This window comes from Enhydra lutris, unplaced genomic scaffold, assembly GCF_002288905.1.
Source record: "Enhydra lutris kenyoni isolate GAN:26980312 unplaced genomic scaffold, ASM228890v2 scaffoldscaffold25, whole genome shotgun sequence".
In the NCBI taxonomy this organism is placed as follows: domain Eukaryota; kingdom Metazoa; phylum Chordata; class Mammalia; order Carnivora; family Mustelidae; genus Enhydra; species Enhydra lutris.
In genome coordinates this window covers 9,118,103-9,139,239 of record NW_019154109.1, presented here as the reverse complement: position 1 = coordinate 9,139,239, position 21,137 = coordinate 9,118,103, and the positions used below count along the sequence as shown (strand labels likewise).

General features: G+C 46.9%; 1 protein-coding gene across 7 annotated transcripts in view; it reads right to left on the bottom strand.

Moving 5' to 3' along the window:
* The window catches only part of LOC111150988 (SLIT-ROBO Rho GTPase activating protein 2), a 249,450-nt gene that overhangs the window by 53,436 nt on the left and 174,877 nt on the right, over window positions 1-21,137 (bottom strand). For 6 of the 7 annotated variants that reach the window (XM_022508663.1, XM_022508662.1, XM_022508667.1 and 3 more), the window contains 5 exons: window positions 17,102-17,317; window positions 16,380-16,508; window positions 8,103-8,327; window positions 4,297-4,398; window positions 3,083-3,280 (listed from right to left, as the gene is read on the bottom strand). In XM_022508663.1, coding sequence (XP_022364371.1) covers window positions 3,083-3,280; window positions 4,297-4,398; window positions 8,103-8,327; window positions 16,380-16,508; window positions 17,102-17,317 — 870 coding nt within the window. The remainder of the gene's footprint in view (window positions 1-3,082; window positions 3,281-4,296; window positions 4,399-8,102; window positions 8,328-16,379; window positions 16,509-17,101; window positions 17,318-21,137) is intronic. The other variant, XM_022508664.1, reaches the window with a different exon arrangement.

Below are 21,137 nucleotides of genomic sequence, written 5' to 3'. Positions count from 1 at the left end.
AACTGATGTAAGCCACCCAGGCACCCCCCCCTCCCCCGAGTTCTAGCTTCAGCTCTTGCCGAGTCCCTTGGAACAGCTACCCAACTTCTCTGGATTGGGGGGTTTTGGTTTTGTTTTGTTTTTTTTTTTTTTTCATCTTTCAAATGAGAATGTGGTTAGATGATTTCTAAAAATCATTATAAGCTTTTAAATTCCATGTTTACTTTCTTGGGACTCCTGCAAATGACCGACCTTTATAGGACGTGCTTAAATTTCCAATCAATGTCCTCTGGGCAGATCAATTTGATGACAGCCGAGAATGGCTAGACAACTTTCTAGCAGCTCTCTGGGTTGCTAGGCACACTACCTACAAGTCAAAGCCATGATAAGGGACCTCTTCCCAACTTTCCAAGGGAAGGGAGCTTCTAGGATGCTCTACTCTGATGTTTCTGAAGGACACAGAAAAAACCAGGGGCGACGTCTGTGGAGGCAGCAGACGAGGAAAAGCAACATCTACAGCTCTGCGGGCTTCGTACAGTGTGGCAAGCACAGGCAGTCATGATAATATGCACCCCCCCCTTATTTAAATGTCCATTTTGCCACCCCCCAAAAAGCCCTTTTATCATGAAATGAATTATTTGGTGCATTCCCAGCACCAGTCACAAAAATGATGAACTCTCTTATACATCGATTACTACAGAAGCCCAGACAAAAAAACGCTCCTGTTAGCCATGGAAATTTGGACATAATTTTGGTAAGTAGGCCCTCCGGCCACAAAAGACAGGAAGTGGACTAGGAGCGAAAGGGTGGGCAGGATTTGAGGTCATCGGTTTGGATATGGTCATCCCCGCTCTTACGAAGGGTCAACTTTGAACACATGTCATTGCTTCACTGAAAGCCAGAAAGTAATTCTGACAGTCTTAAATACAGATTTTCATGTCAAAATTTCTTATTTAATAAGAAAAATGGAAATCTGCTGCAATGTAATGAGACTGGGTCATTAAGTGGTGTTATATCTAAGCAGTGCAGACAGACCAGCTAAACAATCCTATTATTAAAAGCCTCTAGAGTGTTCAACAACCTCCCGAGATAAGAAAGCTTGGGGTGGCGAGACAGCCCTCATGATAGACAAGAAGTTCTCGTTCTGTCTAGCCCGGGCTTTGCATGCCTTTATGCTTTGTATAGACTGCTCTTTTCTCAAGGAATGCCATTCTCTGCTTGATTCACTGCCTGGTTCACTCATCCTTCAAGGTCAAGCACAAAAGTCACTTTGTATGAGATGTTTCGCCAACTCCACCCATCCTGGCCATCATTCATGCGCATATGCACGTAGCTGAAAATTTTCATACTTATTTCTTTGATTGCAAAAATCAACCTATTGTAACTGTTTTGAAACATACAAAGTGAAAATGGAGGTTCTCCCTTCGGATGCCTAATCCCATCATTCCCCTCTGCACCCCGCACTCCCGGCATTCCGAGCTTTAGCACCGTGTTTAGCACAAAGAAGATCCTTGATAAGTTATCGATGAGTAATTCAATAATGATTAATGAATAAGTTAATAATGACTGTAGTGACAATAAATTTTCAGCACTTAATGAGCACTCTGTACAGACCAGGCAGTGTGCTAAATATTTTACAAAAAGGATGAATGGGACAAAATATCATTCCCTTATTTCTCTGTGTAGATTTTAGTATTTCACTCATAAAATATTTAAGAATGTTATGATGAAATGAACTGGGAAAATACTAATCATTTGTTAAATGAAAGCAGATTATAAAGCAGCGTGCATAGCCAACATCCCACTTTTTGTAACACATTCTAAATACATATTCACGGAGATGTTTGTCTGCGCAGAGAAAAAAACCAGGAAGGGAATACGCCCTAATACTGTTATCTCAAGGTAGTGCGATTACGGATGATTCTTATTTTCTTCCTTTTTGTTTCTAAACTAATATCATATGGATGTTTTACTTCATATAACAAGAAAAAAGTCATTTTAAAAGAATAATACTGTTAAATCACTCCTTTTCAACAGTCTCCTCCAAGATTAAAAAAAAAAAAAATCTGAAGAATTCTTAGTTTTAAGTAAAAAAAACATTTCTTTTTTTAGAAAACATAGCAAATCACTAGTGTTCTTAATGGAGAAAGGGCAATGTTCAAAGAAGAATTAAACAAATTGTTCCAGTTGGGAGGAAAAATTCAATTTACTGCATGCAGATTGTGTTTCTTGACTAAAAAACAAGTTAATCCCTCTCATTCAGAATCAGTTTGCACATTCACCAGCTATATTTCATCTCACATCTGCAAATTTAATTTCTCCTTTCTTGGTTGTCAGAAGATGAGAAAATAAATTTTAGTCCAGGCAATGAATCCTACTTGGCAAGCTCAAAATAACTTAATTATTAAAAAAGCAGCACAAAAGACCAGCCAGCAACCTTCCAAAGGACTGTTAACACAACCTGAAAATGATCGGGTCTGTTTGTCTAAGAGAAGAGTGGGATATACACAGATAAGAAAATACAGTGTTTTGGAATCCTCTGGAAACCAATGACACTGCACATGACCTGTCCTTTTGAATTTTAGTCATTTTTGTGAAAGATAATTTCCCATCAGCAAAAATTATAAAATAATGTCATTGCATCACCTAGAAGAGATTATCAACTTTAGAAATAAGATACGTGTTAGCCAGAATACATTGGATATAGTTCCCAAGAACTAAGAAATAAAGATCTCCTTTCGTAATCCCCCGTGGCCGAGAAGGAAACTTTCCAACAGAAGCCTACTAGCTGGTTAATAAAAATTCTTAAAAAAATAAAAGAAAGGAAAAGAAAAGAAAAGTCTTCCAGGGCAAGGAAAAAAAAAGGAAAAGAAATCTTCCTGGCAGTGTACTTGGGAGCACCTTTCTCTTGGGGGATCCCTGTTTGATACCTACAACTTAGAGATATCTGTGTCTTAACTGAAGTTGAGGAATGGTCTCTGAATATGCCCAGATCCAAATTAAGATACTCAAAGTTTGCCCTTCCAAGACTCGACCAGGACTCCGGGTTCCAAGTCTCCCTGTGGGCTGCAGGTGCTCGTCGAGAGCCATCAAGCCCCCTCACCGTGAAATAGAACTGCTCGGTCTCTTGCTGGTTGGCTCTCCTCTTAGCAATGCTGGGCTTGCTCATGAAGGTTTCTGAGACAGTGGACTTGACGGATTCCATAGAGTTGCTGTATTGGAAGCAGTCGGACACGTCAAAATCCTCAACAGTCACAATGTCCTGGATGGTCTGGAGAGTGGCTTCCATCGTCTTCTTTACCTGCCACGACAAGAGCCAATGTAACGCATGAGGGACAGGTAAGGGAGAAGTTGGGAGGCGTGGGAGAGGAGGGGCCAGAGGGGACTGGGAGGCTGCTGTCAGAAGGTGCAGCTCTGCTTCCCATCGGACGGTGCTGAGAGAGTGACCACCATCACACGGACTCTGCTCTACAGTGCTCCTCTTTTTACAGAAGACCTAAAACCATCCCCCTCCTCAGGCTCTGTATATGACCCAGCTTTTTTATTTAATGTTGACTTTTTAAGTTTAATATTCGCTCTGGGCTATAACGGAAGTGCTAACGGGGAGAATAAAACAAATCCAAACCAACCTCATGATGTAAAGAGCTGGTTAAAATGTGAGATGGGCCTGGTCCCACCACGACCCATGCTCTGTTTCATGACCCTCAGCAAATCAGTGGATTGGTTGCCCCATTGGCCAATGAAGTGACCCACCTCCCAGTCCTTCCTGATCCTCCTGGGAAGAGTAAGACGGAGATGCCAGGTAAGAAGTCTCCTGAGCACAAAAGAAAGAAGCTAGACAATTAATCACGCTGCCCTTTTGAACTAGCTGTTGAAAGCAAGGATGCTGGGCTCAGAAGAAAGTCCCCCTTTTCTAAGAGGATGGAGATGCTTTAAGTGTCGAAGTCAAAGGCCTCTGTTTGTTTGAAAATGCTGGAAAAAGCCAGGCAAGAGGGGGTGGTTTCAGAGACACAATATTGTTCACACAGCTGCCAAGTGCCATTTTGATTAAATGTGTAGAGGGGGGAAAAAAAAAAGCATTTTGCAAAAGCTCAAAATAGAGTTCAACCTTTGGCAATGCAAGAGCAACTTCCTGGAGTTCAAGGGCAGGATGTAGCAGAGGGGGAAAATCCAAGGCTACACTTGGCTAGGAAATGTGTGCGGCAGCCCGGACATTCTCTGCATGCTCCTTCCACCTGCTCCCAGATGGGCAGCAAGAAAGAGGTTCAACAGGGAAACTCGGAGGCTGGCTCTGAGTCTCCTAAGCCGGAAACTCACCTCTTCGTTCTCAATCTTCAGAGTGGACAGGCGGGACTGCAGTTGCTGGCATCTCTGGACCAGCTCACTCTGGACAGGCTGCTGGGCACAGAGCTGGGAAGCCTGCCAAAAGAAAGCAACACCAGGTCAGGAAGAGGACACAGTTCTTCTGGCGGTTCCAGAGTCCCATTACTACTAATAAAAGTACTCATGTTCAAGCTGGAAGCCTCACGGTTTCTCTGTGAAAACAAAAACCCCAAGGCAGCATGTGTGAACCTCTGCCAGGACCAAACAGCACAAGGAGGGAATGAGAAGTGGGACCTGTTTGGAAAGACCAGGTCCCTCCATATGGGGCCCATCCCCAGGCTGGTGCCTGGTGGGCTCTGCGGCTCCACAAAAGCCAGCGCTGGGCCAGAGCAGGGTGCTCGGGCAGCCTCAGCGCCACAGACACAATGCTTCGGCAGGGAGGGTTTCCTGCCAGGAGTCCGAGTGGCCACCTCTCCGGCCCCTCCTTCATTCCCCTTCATGGACGAGAGTGAAAGCAGCAGAGAAGTGGGTCAGGAGGCTAGCTTCCGCTGCTGGCACCCAGCATGTGTTTATAAATCTGGGCCATGCATGAGAGCTCTGACTCAACGAGAGAAAGTGTAAAGCCAGGAGCAAGTCCACAGGCTGTGCTCAAGGGCCCCAGAGGGCACAGAATCTGGTGGAACTTGGCACTTTCCAAGAGCCAACCTTCTGCCCCAGGTTCGTACCAGATCTGTGTAGGAGAGGAGTCTGCCCTTCCCCCTAAGGACTGCAGTCCACGAGCTTTTCCTTCTCTGAAAAGATGGCTGAGCCACCATCTCCCGATGGGGGCATGGCTGTGGCATGGCCACGAGATCACCCACAGTCTCCAGGATGACAGATGAGGAACAGAAGGCTGGCAGATTAGGAGGCAGGACCCACATGGAGGCAGCTCCTGTCACCTTGCCACCACGTGTCCCTTCGCCTCTTGTCTGCAGAGAGACATCTGGATAGAACCGGTCTCCCTCTTCCTCAGCAATGAGTGGGCACATTCACATGCCCACAGACCATTCTCTTGCTTGGAAGACAAAACCCCTCTTCAAAAGGAGGGGGCTGGGACTTGACCTTTTCCTCCATTGGCTTTTAAGCTCCCAACTGACTTGACCTCCTCCCCCAGCTTAGGGGCTGGCCTGAGCCAGCTCTCAGATCTGAAGAGAGCTGACTTCACTCTGGCTCTTGGATAAGCAGACACAATGGAGAGAGCTCAGTGGCCAGGATGGGTTAGAGCCAAGAGTGAAACTCTCTGGCTGCCTGATGTCACTGGTCAGGCATCCAGAGCCCCACAAGCCTCTGGGGGCACTAAGGGTAGAGCCAAGCCCCTCCTCCTAGTACATCTGAGAGTGCTTGGCATCCATTCTCTGCCGAGCGCCCCCAGAACACCCATCAGTATGGGGCCTTGGCCAATTTCAGGGCTTCCGGTCAAAATGCCACCCGAACCTTGGCCCTAGTTCAAGGACTTCCAGGCAGTTCCCTCTTGTTGCCTCCATAGTCTACAGCCAGCCCACACCGGTGGGGATAGACAGGCTGTGGGGACCAAGAGAAACTTGCCTTCTCATCTCTTTTTCTTTTCTATTCCTAGGAAGGCTGGGCTGGAACGCAGAACCTTTGCAAGATCTAGGGCTGACCTTGGCCCCTGCCTGGCTCTGTGGCTGGTCAGCTGTATCACAGGGAGGGAGGGCCGAGGCCAGAGAGTGAACTACTGATTTTAAAGAAACCTAGACCTAGCAGGGAGGACCCACGGAGGGAAAATGGACCTCCACGCCTGTGCCTTTAAGAAGCAGCAGGGCTGCTGATGCATGCCTTGGCAAAGGCCCTCTACCGGGGTGCACGGTAATGTGTTCCAGCTGTGCTCCGCGGTAGGAAACCGAGGCACTGACAAGTCTACGAGGGGGCCCGAGCACCCAGCATTCAGATTCTCCCTTTATGGAGACAAGCTGTTTGGCTCCGAAGGCAACTCAGTCAACACCAGAAAATGTATCACTCCGCTCAGCTGGTCCCAGAGTTCCACTGATTTTTGGGAAGGAATGTCAGTGGCAGCCGGAGGAGGGGACTGGAAGACAAGTTGGACCAGAAACCAGGGCAGGTGAGGAATGGGGCTTCCTGGGGCTCGGTGGCACACCCCCCTCCACACACACCTCTGACTGCACACTGTGCCATTTCACTTCCCCATCTGTTCAGACACTGACATTTCCTAAGTCACAGAAATGGAAACAAACTGTGCATGGTTTGGTTTTCCCTGAGGAGGGGAAAGAAATCATCTCTGTATTTTTGTCTTTAGGATAGAAATGTCCCATACTCCACTGTGGACTATCGATGACAGCGAATCCTCTAGAAACACTGACAACAGTTGTCATTCTGGGACAGGGTTTTCTAAAAAGCATCTGGATACTAATCCTGTTGGATATACTATTCCCTTGTTGAGAGGACATGGTTGTTTTTCAGTCACCACACATCCCTTCCTCCTTCTTCTGGCAACTCTGGCCTGACTAGCTTCTGGGGGAACCTCCCACCCCACAACTCAGGTCAGGCATTTTGGAAGAGGCGCTCTCCGACTCCGGGATGGAGCACGTGACTTAGGCATTAGCCAATCTGCCAACTGCAGACACGGATCAGTGGCTCAGGGATAAACACATCAGCCAATCAGAACGAAGAAGACACAGTGAGACTTTTGTGGGGGTTTCTAGGAGGGAAGCAGATATTCCTTCTACTGGGTTTGGAGGTACAAGAAGATTCGGCTGGAAATATAGTCATTTTGCCCTTACGGGAGGAGAGCCTACCTGAGAATAGAGCCAAGATACAAGATATGACGCCGAGAGAAAGAAAAAAAAAAAAAAATCGGAGTCTTGATAAATTCCGACTCCTAAATCCAACCGTGCCTGAAGATTTATCTTTCTATTATGTAAGCCTACACAACCTCCTTCCGGTTTAGCCCGGAAGGTAAAGGGTAGCTTCTATCGACAGGAGTAAGGTTCACTCCGATATGCATGCAAAACCACCCCAAGTGGAATAAAAGATTCAGAGTAATTAAAACCAAAGAGCTTCTTGTTCCTCTCACTTGGTTTACGCCCTTCTTGTTTCAGTCTTGGAGGGGAAAAGTTCAAAACAGGGCCCCCATGTTCCTGTTCCCCAGCCTGGACAGACAGCATCAGGCCTCTGGGATGACATCTTAGCTCCTTCTTGTCCATCTTACCCATTCTTTTTTGTTCAATACCCAAGCAAAGCTACACCTTTTATTGCAGTCTTCGAATATCAAGCGAATGAGATCCTTTAGATCTCTGCCAAATGATGAAGGATGACATCACTATTGCCGCACTTAGCCCTCCTTCCGCGTCAAAAGCCGCGAGTATCTTCCCCATATCAGCTCTTCCTCCAGACTCACCATTTGGAGGCCTTCTCCAAATCTTTCCCTCTTCCCATACTGAACTGTTAGTTTTTATACACCTGCTGTCTTTCACCTCTTCTGATCCCGCTGGACTCCCTGGGTGCCCCTCCCTATGCATATTTCCAACTCTCTCTCCACACACTAGACTGGAATCTCCGTGAGGGCCCTAATCCCCCACATCCACGGTCAAGCCCAGCAGGTGCTCGGTCGCTATCTGCTGCTCCGTGGCTATTTGCCGAGTGAGTGGAATGCTCCTCACCCACCTGACCCGAAGCCAGCCCAGGCCTTGCTCTCCCCAGAATAATGTGGCCTCAGTGTATGAATCCAGGAACAAGTGAGCTCACGCCCCTTAGGGAGTGTGGGGATGGGAAGAAGACCTCACCATGTCCCCCATGTGGGGCTGGAACTCAAACTTCATAGGTGGGCAGAAGACATTGTTGTACATCTCCATGAGGCGCTGCTTGTCACTGGTGGCGTCCAGGTTCTCTACGGCATTCTCGATGGCATCCAGACCCTCGTGCTTTGACTGCTCCAGATTCAGCTCAGCGGAGAGGAAGGTGCGTAGCGCCCGGTTCAGGCTGGCATGGTAGCCTAAGTCACAACACTGCTGTGGGACGGAGAAGGCACATGAGCAAACCATAGACAGTCCCAAGGCTTGGCAGGAAGACAGGTGGCCCCCCGGGCATCTCTGACCATGTCAGAGGGACCGGACTGGCTGTGCAGCCGGAAGGCTGACATCCTGACTTCCAGGATCCAGGTGAGATTTCTGGTTTCTACTCCCAATTCAATGGAAGACACACCTCAGGGGACTACAGGCTGACTGGGAAGGAGAGCACTCAATAGGACAGAAGGAAATTATTTCATCACACGCTGCACAGGGCTATCCAGTAAACATGAGAAGAGCTGAGGGTTGAAGGGAATCCTCTTCCACCTTAGGGTTTCTCTGGGGATACCATTATAACAAAATTCAACAATGAAAATACAGCCTGCCACTCCCCAAGGGTCACTGTGGTCAAGTCAGGACATATGAACCAAACCAAGCCACCTCAGCATTTAGGGTTCACAACTCGCAAGTGTCTCAAGAGCAGTTCACTTACACCAACACTGAACCCCAGTGAGAGGAGAGGAGAATGGGGAGCAGACCCTGTCGTCTGTCATCACCCCCACCTGCTCCCACCGTTCTAGGAAAGGCCTTAGCAGCAGACTCGGATTTAGCATTTAAAGACAGAAGACTTCTTTAAGTGTCAGTCTTAACTGGGAAAATTCATACCATGTAAAGGATTCTGATTTTCTAAAGCAAAATGAAAAAAAAAAAAAAAAAAAAAAAAAGGAAAAAAAAAAGAAAAAAAAATAAAAAAAAAAAAAAAAAAAAGGGCACTGACAGGAAGTCAAGCAACCTTGGGAAAGCCAGCCCCCAACCTTGAACCTGTACCCTCAACTGCAAAATGAACACATTTGGCCAGGTCGGTGGTTTTCAGGCTGCAGATGAGAGCTCTGAGGTTTTTTGTTTTTGTTTTTTTTAAAGATTGCATTTTTTTTTAAAGATTTTATTTATTCATTTGACAGATAGAGACCATAAGTAGGCAGAGAAGCAGGCAGAGAGAGAGGAGGAAGCAGGCTCCCCGCTGAGCAGAGAGCCCGACACGGGGCTCGATCCCAAGAACCCGGGATCATGACCAGAGCCAAACGCAGAGGCCTTAACCCACTGAGCCACCCAGGTGCCCCGAGAGCTCTGAGGTTCTATGCCAGTGCTTAGGCTGCCCTTGAGAAGGGGGTAAAAGGGAAGCAACCAGTAGGACTTGGAGCCTCCTATCTCTGGTTCAACCAAACCAGCTCTGCTTTTTTATCTACATAATAGATTGGGATCCTTTTTAATTTCAGACTTTATTTACTTATTTTTGAGAGAGAAAGAAAGAAAGAGAGTATGAGTTGGGGGAGGGGTAGTGGGAGAAGCAGGCTCCTCACTGAGCAGAGAGCCCGATGCGGGACTCAATCTCAGGACTCCAGGATCATGACCTGAGCCAAAGGCAGACGCTTAACTGAATGAGCCACCCAGGCGCCCAGTAGATTGGGGCTCTATGTAAGGTCTGATTTGAAGAAAGAATTCTGCTCGAGAAAAAGTCTGAAAATACTTGTAGTAATTATAATCTTTACGGCCCTTCCTCAGCAGTGGCATTTGGTAACTCTATGACAATATTCCCCAATGCTCCCAAAGGACCCCGAGATCCAAATTCCTTGGCCACCCATTATCTCCTCTATTGCCCAAGCAGCTCTGGGATCCAGAACCTGAGAAGAAACGTCAGAGGAGAATCCATGGGTAGAGTCAGACCATCTGCCGGACTGCTATTTCATTCCATAGGCCGGCATCACATTCTCTTCCCCCCGCCTCTCCCCTCATCATGTTCACATCGGGAGCAGCCACGATTGGGGAAGAAAAAGCACGTGGCGTGCCTCCTCCTCTAAGCATCTGACAAGAAGCTCAGCGACAGAGCGCCTGTCGGGCTGGGCTCTGGGTCGCTGCCAACAGGCGCTGGCAGGTGCCTGGCGGCCGTGGAAGAACAGCAGTTACAGCTTAACTAGAGGCGGAGGATGGAAAGACATCAAATCCAGTTGGGAGGGCAGAGCAAATGGAAGCGAGACAAAAGCAGCTGATTGGGAGACTTCATGTGCAGGAGCCCTTCCTCCTCTGAAAGGCGCTGCTGGGCTAGCCAGGCTGCCCTTGAACTTGGAAACCTTCCTGACGAGCCCTGCACAGATGCTGATGATGAGCTGGGTGACTGCGAGTCTGTGAACAGAAGTAAGGAAGCACGCAGGGCTGAGCGAGTGGGGAGCTCTTTAGTGCAGGAGAGAATGGGGGGGCAGGGCACCCTTCCTCACCTTTGTATTTCTGGTGACTCCATTCTCTGCACCTCTGCCCTGATTCACACCTGTATCCCACACCAGTGCTTTCTGCCTCACTGTCTTCAAAGATGGTTTTTGTTAGGCCACTCCCCTGCTAAAGAACCCACAGAAGCTTTCAGCGTTCAAACCTTGCTCAGTTTGGGAATTTAAAAATACCTCTTTTTTTTACTCGGTATGCTTACAGTCTGCCCGATGTGTGCTAAGTGCTTTATGTACGTTCTACGTCTGAATCCTCATACTAATCCCAGCAACGCTGGTATTATCTTCATTTCCCAGACCAGAACGGTGAGGCGAGGTCACCAGCCAGAACTAATTCTCATCTGTCTTGCAGTCTGGCCATCGATATCATCTCCGTCCGTTCCCTTCCTCAGGCTCTAACCAAGGACATGCTCCTGCTTAGGGCAGAGTACGGGAGAGCAGCAGGCCTCAAGTCAGCTGCACGACCCGGAGCGAGCAATTTAACCTCTCTCAGCCTCCCCTGGGGACAACACAGGCCTCACCCGTTGTCGCGAGGCTGGTAACAGGCAATGTCCTGACGCACATCTGGCATCATGCAGACACTTCCACATCAGTCCCCAAGATCCCCAAATCCACTGACCGCTGCCCTTTACCCAGCATCCTCTCTTCTTGACATATTTCCCGCTCTTCTCTCTTGTTGGAAATGGACTCCATCTTCAAAATCCAAATCAAATCCCCAGCCTCTGGAAAGCCAGCCAGCCCTGCAACCCTGGCATCCACTGAACTTGGCCTCTACTCAGGACCACACCACACCAGCCCTCACAAGACACAGGACACACTCCCTCACTCTGAGACTTACCATTTTCTAGCACCCCCACCAGAAGACAAGCCTCAAAGAGGGCCTGGCCAGCGTCATTCCTTCATGGTAGCCTCCCCCACCCAACGAAGCCTTGCTCATAGTAGGCATTTCATACACATCAGTGGATGGACGAGTGGCCACCGAAGCCCCTTGTATCGCTCATTCCATGCAGCCTATGGGAGGCAGGGAGCTTTCTCTGGCTGCCTGCTGCCTCCTTGATCTAGCTGTTCTGTAGCTTCTCTGTGCCACTGAGTGGGGGCCTGACTCACAGTGTGCCCTCTGGCTCCTCTGTGCCTCCAGCCAACCAGGGAGACCCAGGATAGGTTTTACAGAGCCTTGGCTATCCACAGATTTCCGCAAGCACGACAGCCGGACACTGAGGCCTTAGCAAAGAAGCAATTTCTGGCAAGGTTAGGTAAATGAGATTTGAATATTTCATCTCTGTTCCCAGGAGAATCCCAATGAGTGGAGGCAGCACATTATTCTTCCTCACAATGGGGACAAGGTACGTTTTCAGTGGCTTCTGATGAGTTCCGTGGCCATGCCGAGCTCCCCTGGCCATTTCTGGGTTATATAAATGTTTGATGAAAACTCTCTCAGGGGAAATCAAATTTTTATAAGAATTTAATGATAGCCCATCCAGATGTTTGAGGACTTGAGTTGACAGCTCATTAACCCTTTACTAGCTCACGTCCTCACCCAGAGACTCTGGAGAAGGCCTAGAAAAGAAACATGGGTGTTTCATAAGATCCACTTCGAGTTCACACACAAGGGAAAAATAAATGCCCTTTGTAAGTTTCCTATGAAGCTGCATTCCTTCATGGCCAGCTTGGGTGCTCATGGTGTCACGGATTCTCTCCCAAGGCGCGGAGCCCTCACAAGCCCCCAGCTATGCGTGAGGACAATGCCCTGTTCTTCATTCATCAGTCTGCTCCTGGGTTGGGAAAGCCACAGGAGTACGGGGGAGGAAAGCCACATTCCAACGAGCCTACAGCTCTCAGACTCCATTAAGTCAGCTCAGAGTGTCTTTCTGGCCTGAAGTCAAGGTTTCCTGGTACGTGTCAGATGCCTCATGCGGGTTTCTACAGTCCAAGTTTCAATCTTGTTATATTATAAAATGAAGTCAAAGCTAGTCCTCGTGTCAGTGTACTGGCACCGACAAAAATAACTTTTCACTTATCCTCAATGCCTTCACACACACTGCCCTTCTGCACCACGAGGAGGGAGGCAGCATGGTGCCCGTGACACAGAGGGCGACAGACGGGCACAAGATTCATCCCCTGTCCTAAAGTAAGTTCTGGATCCTGTCACGATCAGAATGCCAAGGTACCCAGGCTCCCACTCACTTCTGCCCCCACTGCTGGTGTGTGGCCAAGGTGTCCTTTGGCCATTTTTATTGCCTTGATCATCCCGGAAACCACTGATAAGGGCACTAGCAAGGGTTCTGACCAGAAACATCAGGCTTCACAAAAAAGGCCAGGTTTGAAGAGCACGTGCTACAAAACCCCATCTTTGTGACATCCTACAACGGGCGAAACTAATCTATGGTGAAAGAAATCAGAACAGTGGTTGCTTTGGGTGGGGGAGGACTGACTGGGAAGAGAAAAGAAGAACTTTCTGAGGCAATGGAAATATTCTCAGTCTTGACAGAGATGTAGGTTACAAGCATGTCTGAATTTATCCTAACTCTTGAAACTGTAACACTTACTCTCGGGCGGTGTATATAAATTATATCTCTAGGCAGTATTAAAAGACACCAAAAGGAAAAAAAAAGTCTTGCCTTAGGAAATCACCTTCTTCCTATTCCTTTTACTCCTTTCTTCCTTCAGTGAATATACTATGTGGTCAGCTGTGTATTAAGCACTGTGCGTATGTTTAAAAAAAAGAGAAGGGTTGCCTGGGTGGCTCAGTGGGTTAAGCCTCTGCCTTCGGCTCAGGTCATGATCTCAAGGTCCTGGGATCAAGCCCCATATAGGGCCCTATGCTCAGCGGGGAGCCTGCTTCCCTCTCTCTCTCTGCCTGCTTCTCTGCCTACTTGTGATCTCTCTCTCTCTCTCTCTGTCAAATAAATAAATAAAATCTTTAAAAAATAAATAAATAAAGAGAAACCTTAGTATATAAAGTTTTTTTTTAAATATATATTTGAATAATCTCTATGCCCAACATGAGGCTTGAACTCACAACCCTGAGATCAAGAGTTGTGTGCTCTCCCAACTGAGCCAGCCAGGTGCCCCAGTTTCTATATTAAGGTAAAGAGAAGACTTGGTTCCCGCCTTCATGGAGCATACAGACACTAAGAAACATTCCTCTGCTCCTAGTGCAGTCACTCAAACTTTTTTTTACTTCCAGCTCCCAGTAAGAAATACATCTTGTCACACACCACCCCCCCAACACACACACCTGACAGTTTCACAAAATAAAACTTAATCTAAGTATGATATACCTTAGATATTCTAATTTGCTTCCCATTCTATTCTAGTCTATTCTGTTCTAGTTTATTCATTTAAAAAAAACAACAACAAGTCAAATGCATAAAAATGATTTCATGACTCCCCCTAATGGAACATGATCTAGGTTTGAAGAACACAGTCCTAGGGCCCCCCGGGCTTCCCTCAGCATTGCAGTTAGCCAGTTTCATAGAAATTATCTTTTCGTAGGTCTATGAACACCTCTAGGGCAAAAATGATTTTATACTTTTTGTACCCCTGGTGCTAAGCACATAGCCTCATTCCAAATAAATATTTACTTAGCCACATAATGTTACCAGCTTTAAAAAAGAAAAAGAGTAATCAATCTGTCCTCACTTCAGGAAAAATGAAAACAAAACAAACAACAAACACATTAAGAGTGACTCGACTATCTGAGTGGCCTAGAACGCTACTAACACGGACCCGCCCACAGTAACCTACACCCACACCCGAGCTGAGCGCTAAGGAGGCCAAGAGGATGTTTTTTCATGAAACTTTGTACCATATCCCATGAAGATGGGCTCTAACATCTTCTTTTTAACTGAGAATAAGGTGCAAAATACCTTGCTTCTTGGACTGATTTTAAAACACCCACGCACATCTGATGGAGGGTCTACGGACTGCAAAGGTGATGACTGATAGAGCTGTAGCCCCTGTCTCCCTCTGAGGTCGGTATTCTGGTGAAAGGGGCAGGAAAGTTGTTGTTCTGGGGGCAAAGAGGTGTGATGGACTGCATGGCCTGATTTTTTTTTTTTTTAAAAGATTTTATTTATTTGACAGAGATCACAAGTAGGCAGAGAGGCAGGCAGAGAGAGGGGGGGAAGCAGGTTCCCCGCTGAGCAGAGAGCCCGACGCAGGGCTCGATCCCAGGACCCTGAGATCATGACCTGAGCTGAAAGCAGAGGCTTTAACCCACTGAGCCACCCAGGCGCCCCTGATTTTTTTTTTTTTTTTAACCAAATGTGAGATATATAGCAGAAATGGAACATAAGAAAGAACTGATTCTCTCTCTTGTGCTGAGAACAGGCATCGTTCCAGACAGTGAAGAGCCATTCCCCTCCTGAGGAGAAAGGATCCTGTTTAGTGCTCTGACCTCCACCGAAGGACGGTGCTGAGATTGGCGTCAACAAGCAAAGAGAAGAAAGTGGTGCCTGGAGCAGGCCTAATGGCTCCCCTTACCCGATGGGACCACGACACCCAGGACATGAAGAGGCAGAAGTCTACAAAATCAAAAGTCCCTGGCTGGAGGAACTAGTTTGGAAAAGTTCCGCAAGCATGTGAAGCCAGATTTCAGCACCAAGAGCAAGTCCAGTTCCTCTGTTTGCCGGAGAGAGAGGTGGGGGAGAGGGCAGCACGGCACAGTTCCAAAACAGGTCAGTACCCAGCCCCAGAGGACCTGAATCTTACACCAGACCCCAAATGCTGTTGCGAATTGTGGCAGGCTCACTCACTGAGAAACCAAGTCAGGCAAGTGTGCCAGGTCTGGCCAGAAGTTTTTAAAGCCCAGTGGCCACCTGCAGACAGCTAGAGGCAAATATCTGGCTTCCGAGAGGGGACCAGCCCGGGTACACCTGAGTCAGCTGGCTCCTGGCCCCCCACTTTGAAGACGAGAGGGAAAGGTGTATTCCTGCAGCTATCGTCAGGGCTGGCTCAGGAACTGGGCCAGGTGGGCATCTGCAAGACTCAATGTAAAGTTTGAAGAAAAGCCGCAGGAGAAGCAAGGCCAAGGTTGACCCATAAAGCAAAAGACAAAAAGCATATCCCTTGTGCCTAATGCGTGCAAAACACATGTGCCTATTTACCGGCTTCTCTCATCATCTTTGCGTCGCGAATCAGAATGCACGGGCCACAGGTCAAGGGCATCTAGCTACCTTATTGACCAGGACCCCCCCAACTGCAGTGTAACTGTGGGCAGGTAACCTTCTTGAGCCCTAGATTCCTAATCTTCAAACTGGAGACAGTAACACTGATCCAGAGGGTGATAGGATAGTCAAATGAAGTAATACTAAGAGACATCAAGTACTATCTAAATGTAAAGCATGGCCTTCTAACTCTGTAACTCTTGCCATTCACGTCTGTGTGCAAGCAGCTGACCTGAGGGAACGGTTCCTGAGAGACAGAAGTGCACTGCAGCTACGAGCGTGAGTTCGTTATCAGACGTAGGGACAAATCTTGCCTCTGTCACTTATTAGCTGACTCTGGGTAAACTCGTCTAAACTCTGAATTTTAAACTGTAAAAACGAAGAAAAGAGTGCCCTCCTCCCAGGATTGCAGTAAGAACTGAATAAGATAAAGTAAAAAGGGCTTCACCTCTTCCCTGGTACATGGCAAGCCCCTAATGGACCACAGCTACTGTCCTCATAATTCTTCTCAAAATGCTCCAAAAGGCCGAGCAACAGAACTAGGCAACACCTGACCAGTTCTCCAAACCCAGGAAAAAGGCGCCCTTGAGCCCCCAGCTTGAAGCACTTACATCAATAAGGTCAGACAGGTCGTGGATGTAGTATTTGAAGACAGATGCATTGGTTGCTTCCAGAGCCAGTAAGTACTCATTCCGGGCTTTAATGGCCTTCAACTTATTCTCTGTGTACTTGGCTTGGCGCTGAAAACAGAACAAAAGTTCAATTCTACTTTTTTTTAAAAGGGGAGATTGTGCTCTAAAAGATGAAAGTACAGTACATTCGAGAACCACAATTGTGCGGCTACTCCCTGTGCGCGTCTGCCTTAAATTGGGTTCTAATTCTGTTTAATGAGATTCAAGGGCATAATGTAGATCAATCCAGGAAAGGTTAATGAGGCTCCCTACTTTAGATGCATGTCCCACTTTGGTTCTATCGGCAAACACTGTTCTCCATCCTTGTACCACCACCCGGAAGAAGGGGTCCCTACATCTGCCCCTGAGTACGGGACATCTGAAGCCCAGCCCTAGGTCTGTGGTCCCTCTCCCAGGCTTGGGAGAGGTTTCTTCTGATCCTTATGAATCTGCTACAGGCAAAAACTTGGAGCCCCCACACCCAAGTTCTTCTGGTACCTACAGTGTCTTCCAGGGCAGATAGCAAGGACTCACTTTTGGCCATTAGGCACTAAAGGAATGAGTTTCTTTGTTCCACTCTTCATAGCACCTACTGGAAAACTCTCAGTCCTGACTTCCACAGTGTTCCTCCCCAGCCCCTACAGTTGCGGATGCATACATACCTTCTCCTTCATCTTCTCAATCTTCTTCACCGAGCTCCTCCGGACGTGCTTCTCTTCAATGCGGACGTTGGACGAGGAGTCAGGGGAGCGTGGGGTCTGCCGGTCTTCCTGCTTTACCGATTTTCCAAATTGCTTCTCCTCCTGCTTCTCTGCCTCCTTTAGCTTGCTCTGAGCACTGATGCTGTCGGCATTGTACATGTGATATGTCTTCATGACCTGCAAGACACCCCCACCCCCCGCCCCCAGAGGTCAAGCCAATAGGATCAATTCTCCGCTTTACAGACTACCAGATTCAGCCGGACCCGTGCCACAGGAAGCAACATCCTCACCCCCTTAAGGGAAAGGTTCTTAAGTGTTCTGCTCAGCCAACACTGCATACCAAAGACCACCCCAAAGCACAGGAAAGCAGCATTTGAACGGAGCCAATGTCTTATTATTAAAAAGACTTTACATCTTCCATCATGTGCTATTTACTTCTATTTATCAACACCTGTAATCATGACTCTTTTATATCAGCTAAGTAATTTCTATCGCTTAGCCAGCTCACAAGGTCAAGTACACAGGATATGTACGTCACCACCACTCGGATCCCAAGAGCAAAGCCCTTCCGTGGCAGGTCAGGAACCCTGAGAGGGCCAGCACAGACAGTGACGGAGTCTCCAGTGTCCAGCACAGACACAGACGGAGTAGTCAATACTTTCGGGACCTTTCAGATACAAAACGGGGAAGAAGAAAGGCTCCAAAAGCTCCTTCTACTGGCCTCGCATTCTAAGGATCCGTCTGGCCCACTTCATGTGGTCAAGCACCCTCTCTCACGGGAGCTAATTAGAACAGCAGGGGCAAGAACAATGGTAGCTCTCGTTTCTTGAGCATGTAGTATATGCTTGGCTTTGTGCCAAGTGCTACACACACATTTTCTCATTTCATCCTTACGGTGACCCCGGGATCTAGAAAACAACCCTATGAAGACTGTTAACCCACACACTAATTCAGGTGAGAGCCCAAGAAGGAATAAAACCCACATCGGGTAAAGCTAGAGTTGCCATAGGAAGGAAGTAGTATTAAAAGAGAAAAGAACAATTTTCACATTTCCCACCAAAGCCACTGTCTGGGGGTCCAATCTCTTTTCTTAAAGAGGAGGCAGGGAAGGCTAGAACTTGTGCGTGCTTCCTCCCAAAGGTACGTCCAGCCACCAGGTGCCCGCTCGTCCCTGCTGGAGCTCTCTGTTTTACACAGGGAGCCTCTGGCTTCTATCTGGGAATTAAAAATGCTGACTACAACCAAGCGAGCTCAAGTTCGAGAGTGCTGACATTTTGATGCCGCGTGATCTCTTCGACAGGGAGAAAGAGTATGGGAGCCGGGTGCATGTGTGAGGGCGCAGGGTGCAGACGGAACAACAGGGAGTAAGGGCATAATACTGACAATGATATCCACCGCTTACCTAGTATGTGCTGCGTGTCAGAGGCTTTATGTGAGTTGTCTCACTGAACCCTCACAACTCCTCCATAAAAGACGTGTGATTATCTCCACTTTTAACGATGGGGAAACTGAGGCACAAAGAGATTAAACTATCCCACCCAATGTCACACCACTCATACATGGCAGAACCAGGATTCAAACTCAGGTCTGTCAGACCACAAAGTCCACATTCTGAGCCACTAGGCACCAGTGTCTTCCTCTGAACAGGACCAGAGCTGGGTTAGCTGGGAGGAAAGGTTAGGTTTAGTCAAGACCGGTTTGAAAAGAGGAGCTGGTTTTATTAGGGCTTTGTGTTAGAGAAGTGGTCCTAAATGGGGGGCTAATCTGGAGACATTTTTTTTTAATAAAGATTTTTATTTGTTTAACACAGAGAGATCACAAGTAGGCAGAGAGGCAGGCAGAGTGAGAGGCGGCGGAAGCAGGCTCCCCGCTGAGCAGAGAGCCCGATGCGGGTCTCGATCCCAGGACCCTGAGATCATGACCTGAGCCGAAGGCAGAGGCTTTAACCCACTGAGCCACCCAGGCACCCCCTGGAGACATTTTTGATTGTCACACTTGGGAGCTTGCTACTGGCATCTGCTGGACAGAGTCCAGGGAGGCTGCTAACCACCCAGGGTACGGGACAACCCGCCACAGAACTGTCTGCCCAAAACATCCATGGTGCTGAGGTTGAGAAATCCTGGTTGGACCTTACGGGTATACTAATCCCTTAGGATCAGCAAGAAGTGGTAGAAAGAATAAAGAATATCGGGACATCGACAAAATCAAAGTTCATTACAGTTTAAATGTCTCATTTTGGATACAGAACTTTTTAAATCTACTCTTCACCTTATTTTCAACCTGACATCATTTTCCATAAGTATAAGATCAACTCTCTACACTCTCTATACTGGTGAAATGATATTTAGTAACTGGTAGCATTAAAAACCTTTCTAAGTAATTCAAACAGTTCCCCAGATTCCAGAGTGACTAGGAAGTGAGGAAGAGGCATGTATTATCCAGGCTGAAGAAGGGTAGACTACTTTTTCTTTCTTTTCACCTGAATATGATTCAAAAGCTTGAATGAATAGTTGTAAAAATGACTTTTAAAAAAGTGATTTTTCCATTTCACAATGATACAAGAAACACTATGAATGAATATGAGTCAAAAAAGGACTCAAAGGAATAATGCCAAGAAGACAACAATGAAGTAATAAAACTTAGTGATTTATATTGCTCCCTTCCACTGAAGAACTCTTTGTAAAAGAGTAAAACACCACCTAGTCTAGGAAACTATGAGTTCCTAAAGGTAAGCACCACTTCCTCTTTTGTGTTTTCTTCTCTTCTCCACAGTTGGGAAATGTGTCATGTCCACAGTTGACAATTTTCCAATCAATGTGGTTGCCTGAATGACTTTGCCTTAATGACACCAAATCTGTCCTCTATGGAAATATGGAAGAAGTATAGCTAGTATCCTTCAACTCAAGGAAAAACGGAGGTACCCAGGGGTCAAAGCTTAAATAAGTGATGCCAAAACAATTGGGAAAAATAAGGAAGTCAAGATAGAACTTGGAGAAATATACATATATACATATATATGTGTGTGTGTGTGTGTGTATATACATATATATATAGAGAGAGAGAGAGAGAGAGATTGAGAGAGGCAAATATAAACTAGGGGGAAAACTCGGAAGTCTAAATTCTCAGTTATACAAAGAGAATTCATTTTACTTCAAAAAACAAAATCTTAATTTATGCCATTAGCCCTGCTCTCTCCCCAAGCCACACTAAAATAACAGAAAAGAGTTTTTATTATTATTTCTTAGATATAAACTGAGGAAAATAAAAAGAATGAAAACAGCACATAAAAAGCAGGGAGGCAAGGAGTGAATGATCCACCAAACCCTAAACCAAATGAAGGCAGAGCCAAGAAGCAAGCAGACTTACATCACTGAAGCCCTAAGAGGAACTGGTGGCAGTGGGATGAAGATGGGAGTTAAAACAAGAGAAATTACTGAAAGCCTAGAATTGCTAGACTACCAGATCCCATCCTCTCCCCCTCCAGGGAGGACTAGAGGCACCTTCTCTTAGAGAGGGCCTATGCATTGGGAACACCAGGCTCAGCTGAGAATAGGGGTACTGGACTTAAAATAGGAAGATCAACAGAAAATTCTATACTGAACATTGTGATGGCCCTGGCCTCTTACACAACTCAGGCCCCAGACACAGGCAGGAAGTCAAAAGAGCCTTGTCTGGGGATCTGACTGTCCAAGATAAAAGACCTAGAACTAGTGATTATCAGGGCTTCCCCAAGGAAACACCAGTCAGATCACCCTATAGTAAAGACCACAGATAGCACAGATCTTTCAACTGGCTTTTCAATGCCTCACTTTAGAATAAGAAAAAGGCAGCTAAGGAGTACCAAAAATTTAAGGAAAATATCTAATATGAAAGGCTAAGACCAAAACAAGCAATTAAGAGAGAACAGAAAGTATACAGAAAGAAGAAAACTTCAAAAGCAATCAATAATATCCCCAGAGAGGTCAATGAAAAACAAAGAGACATCGTGTCATGAAAC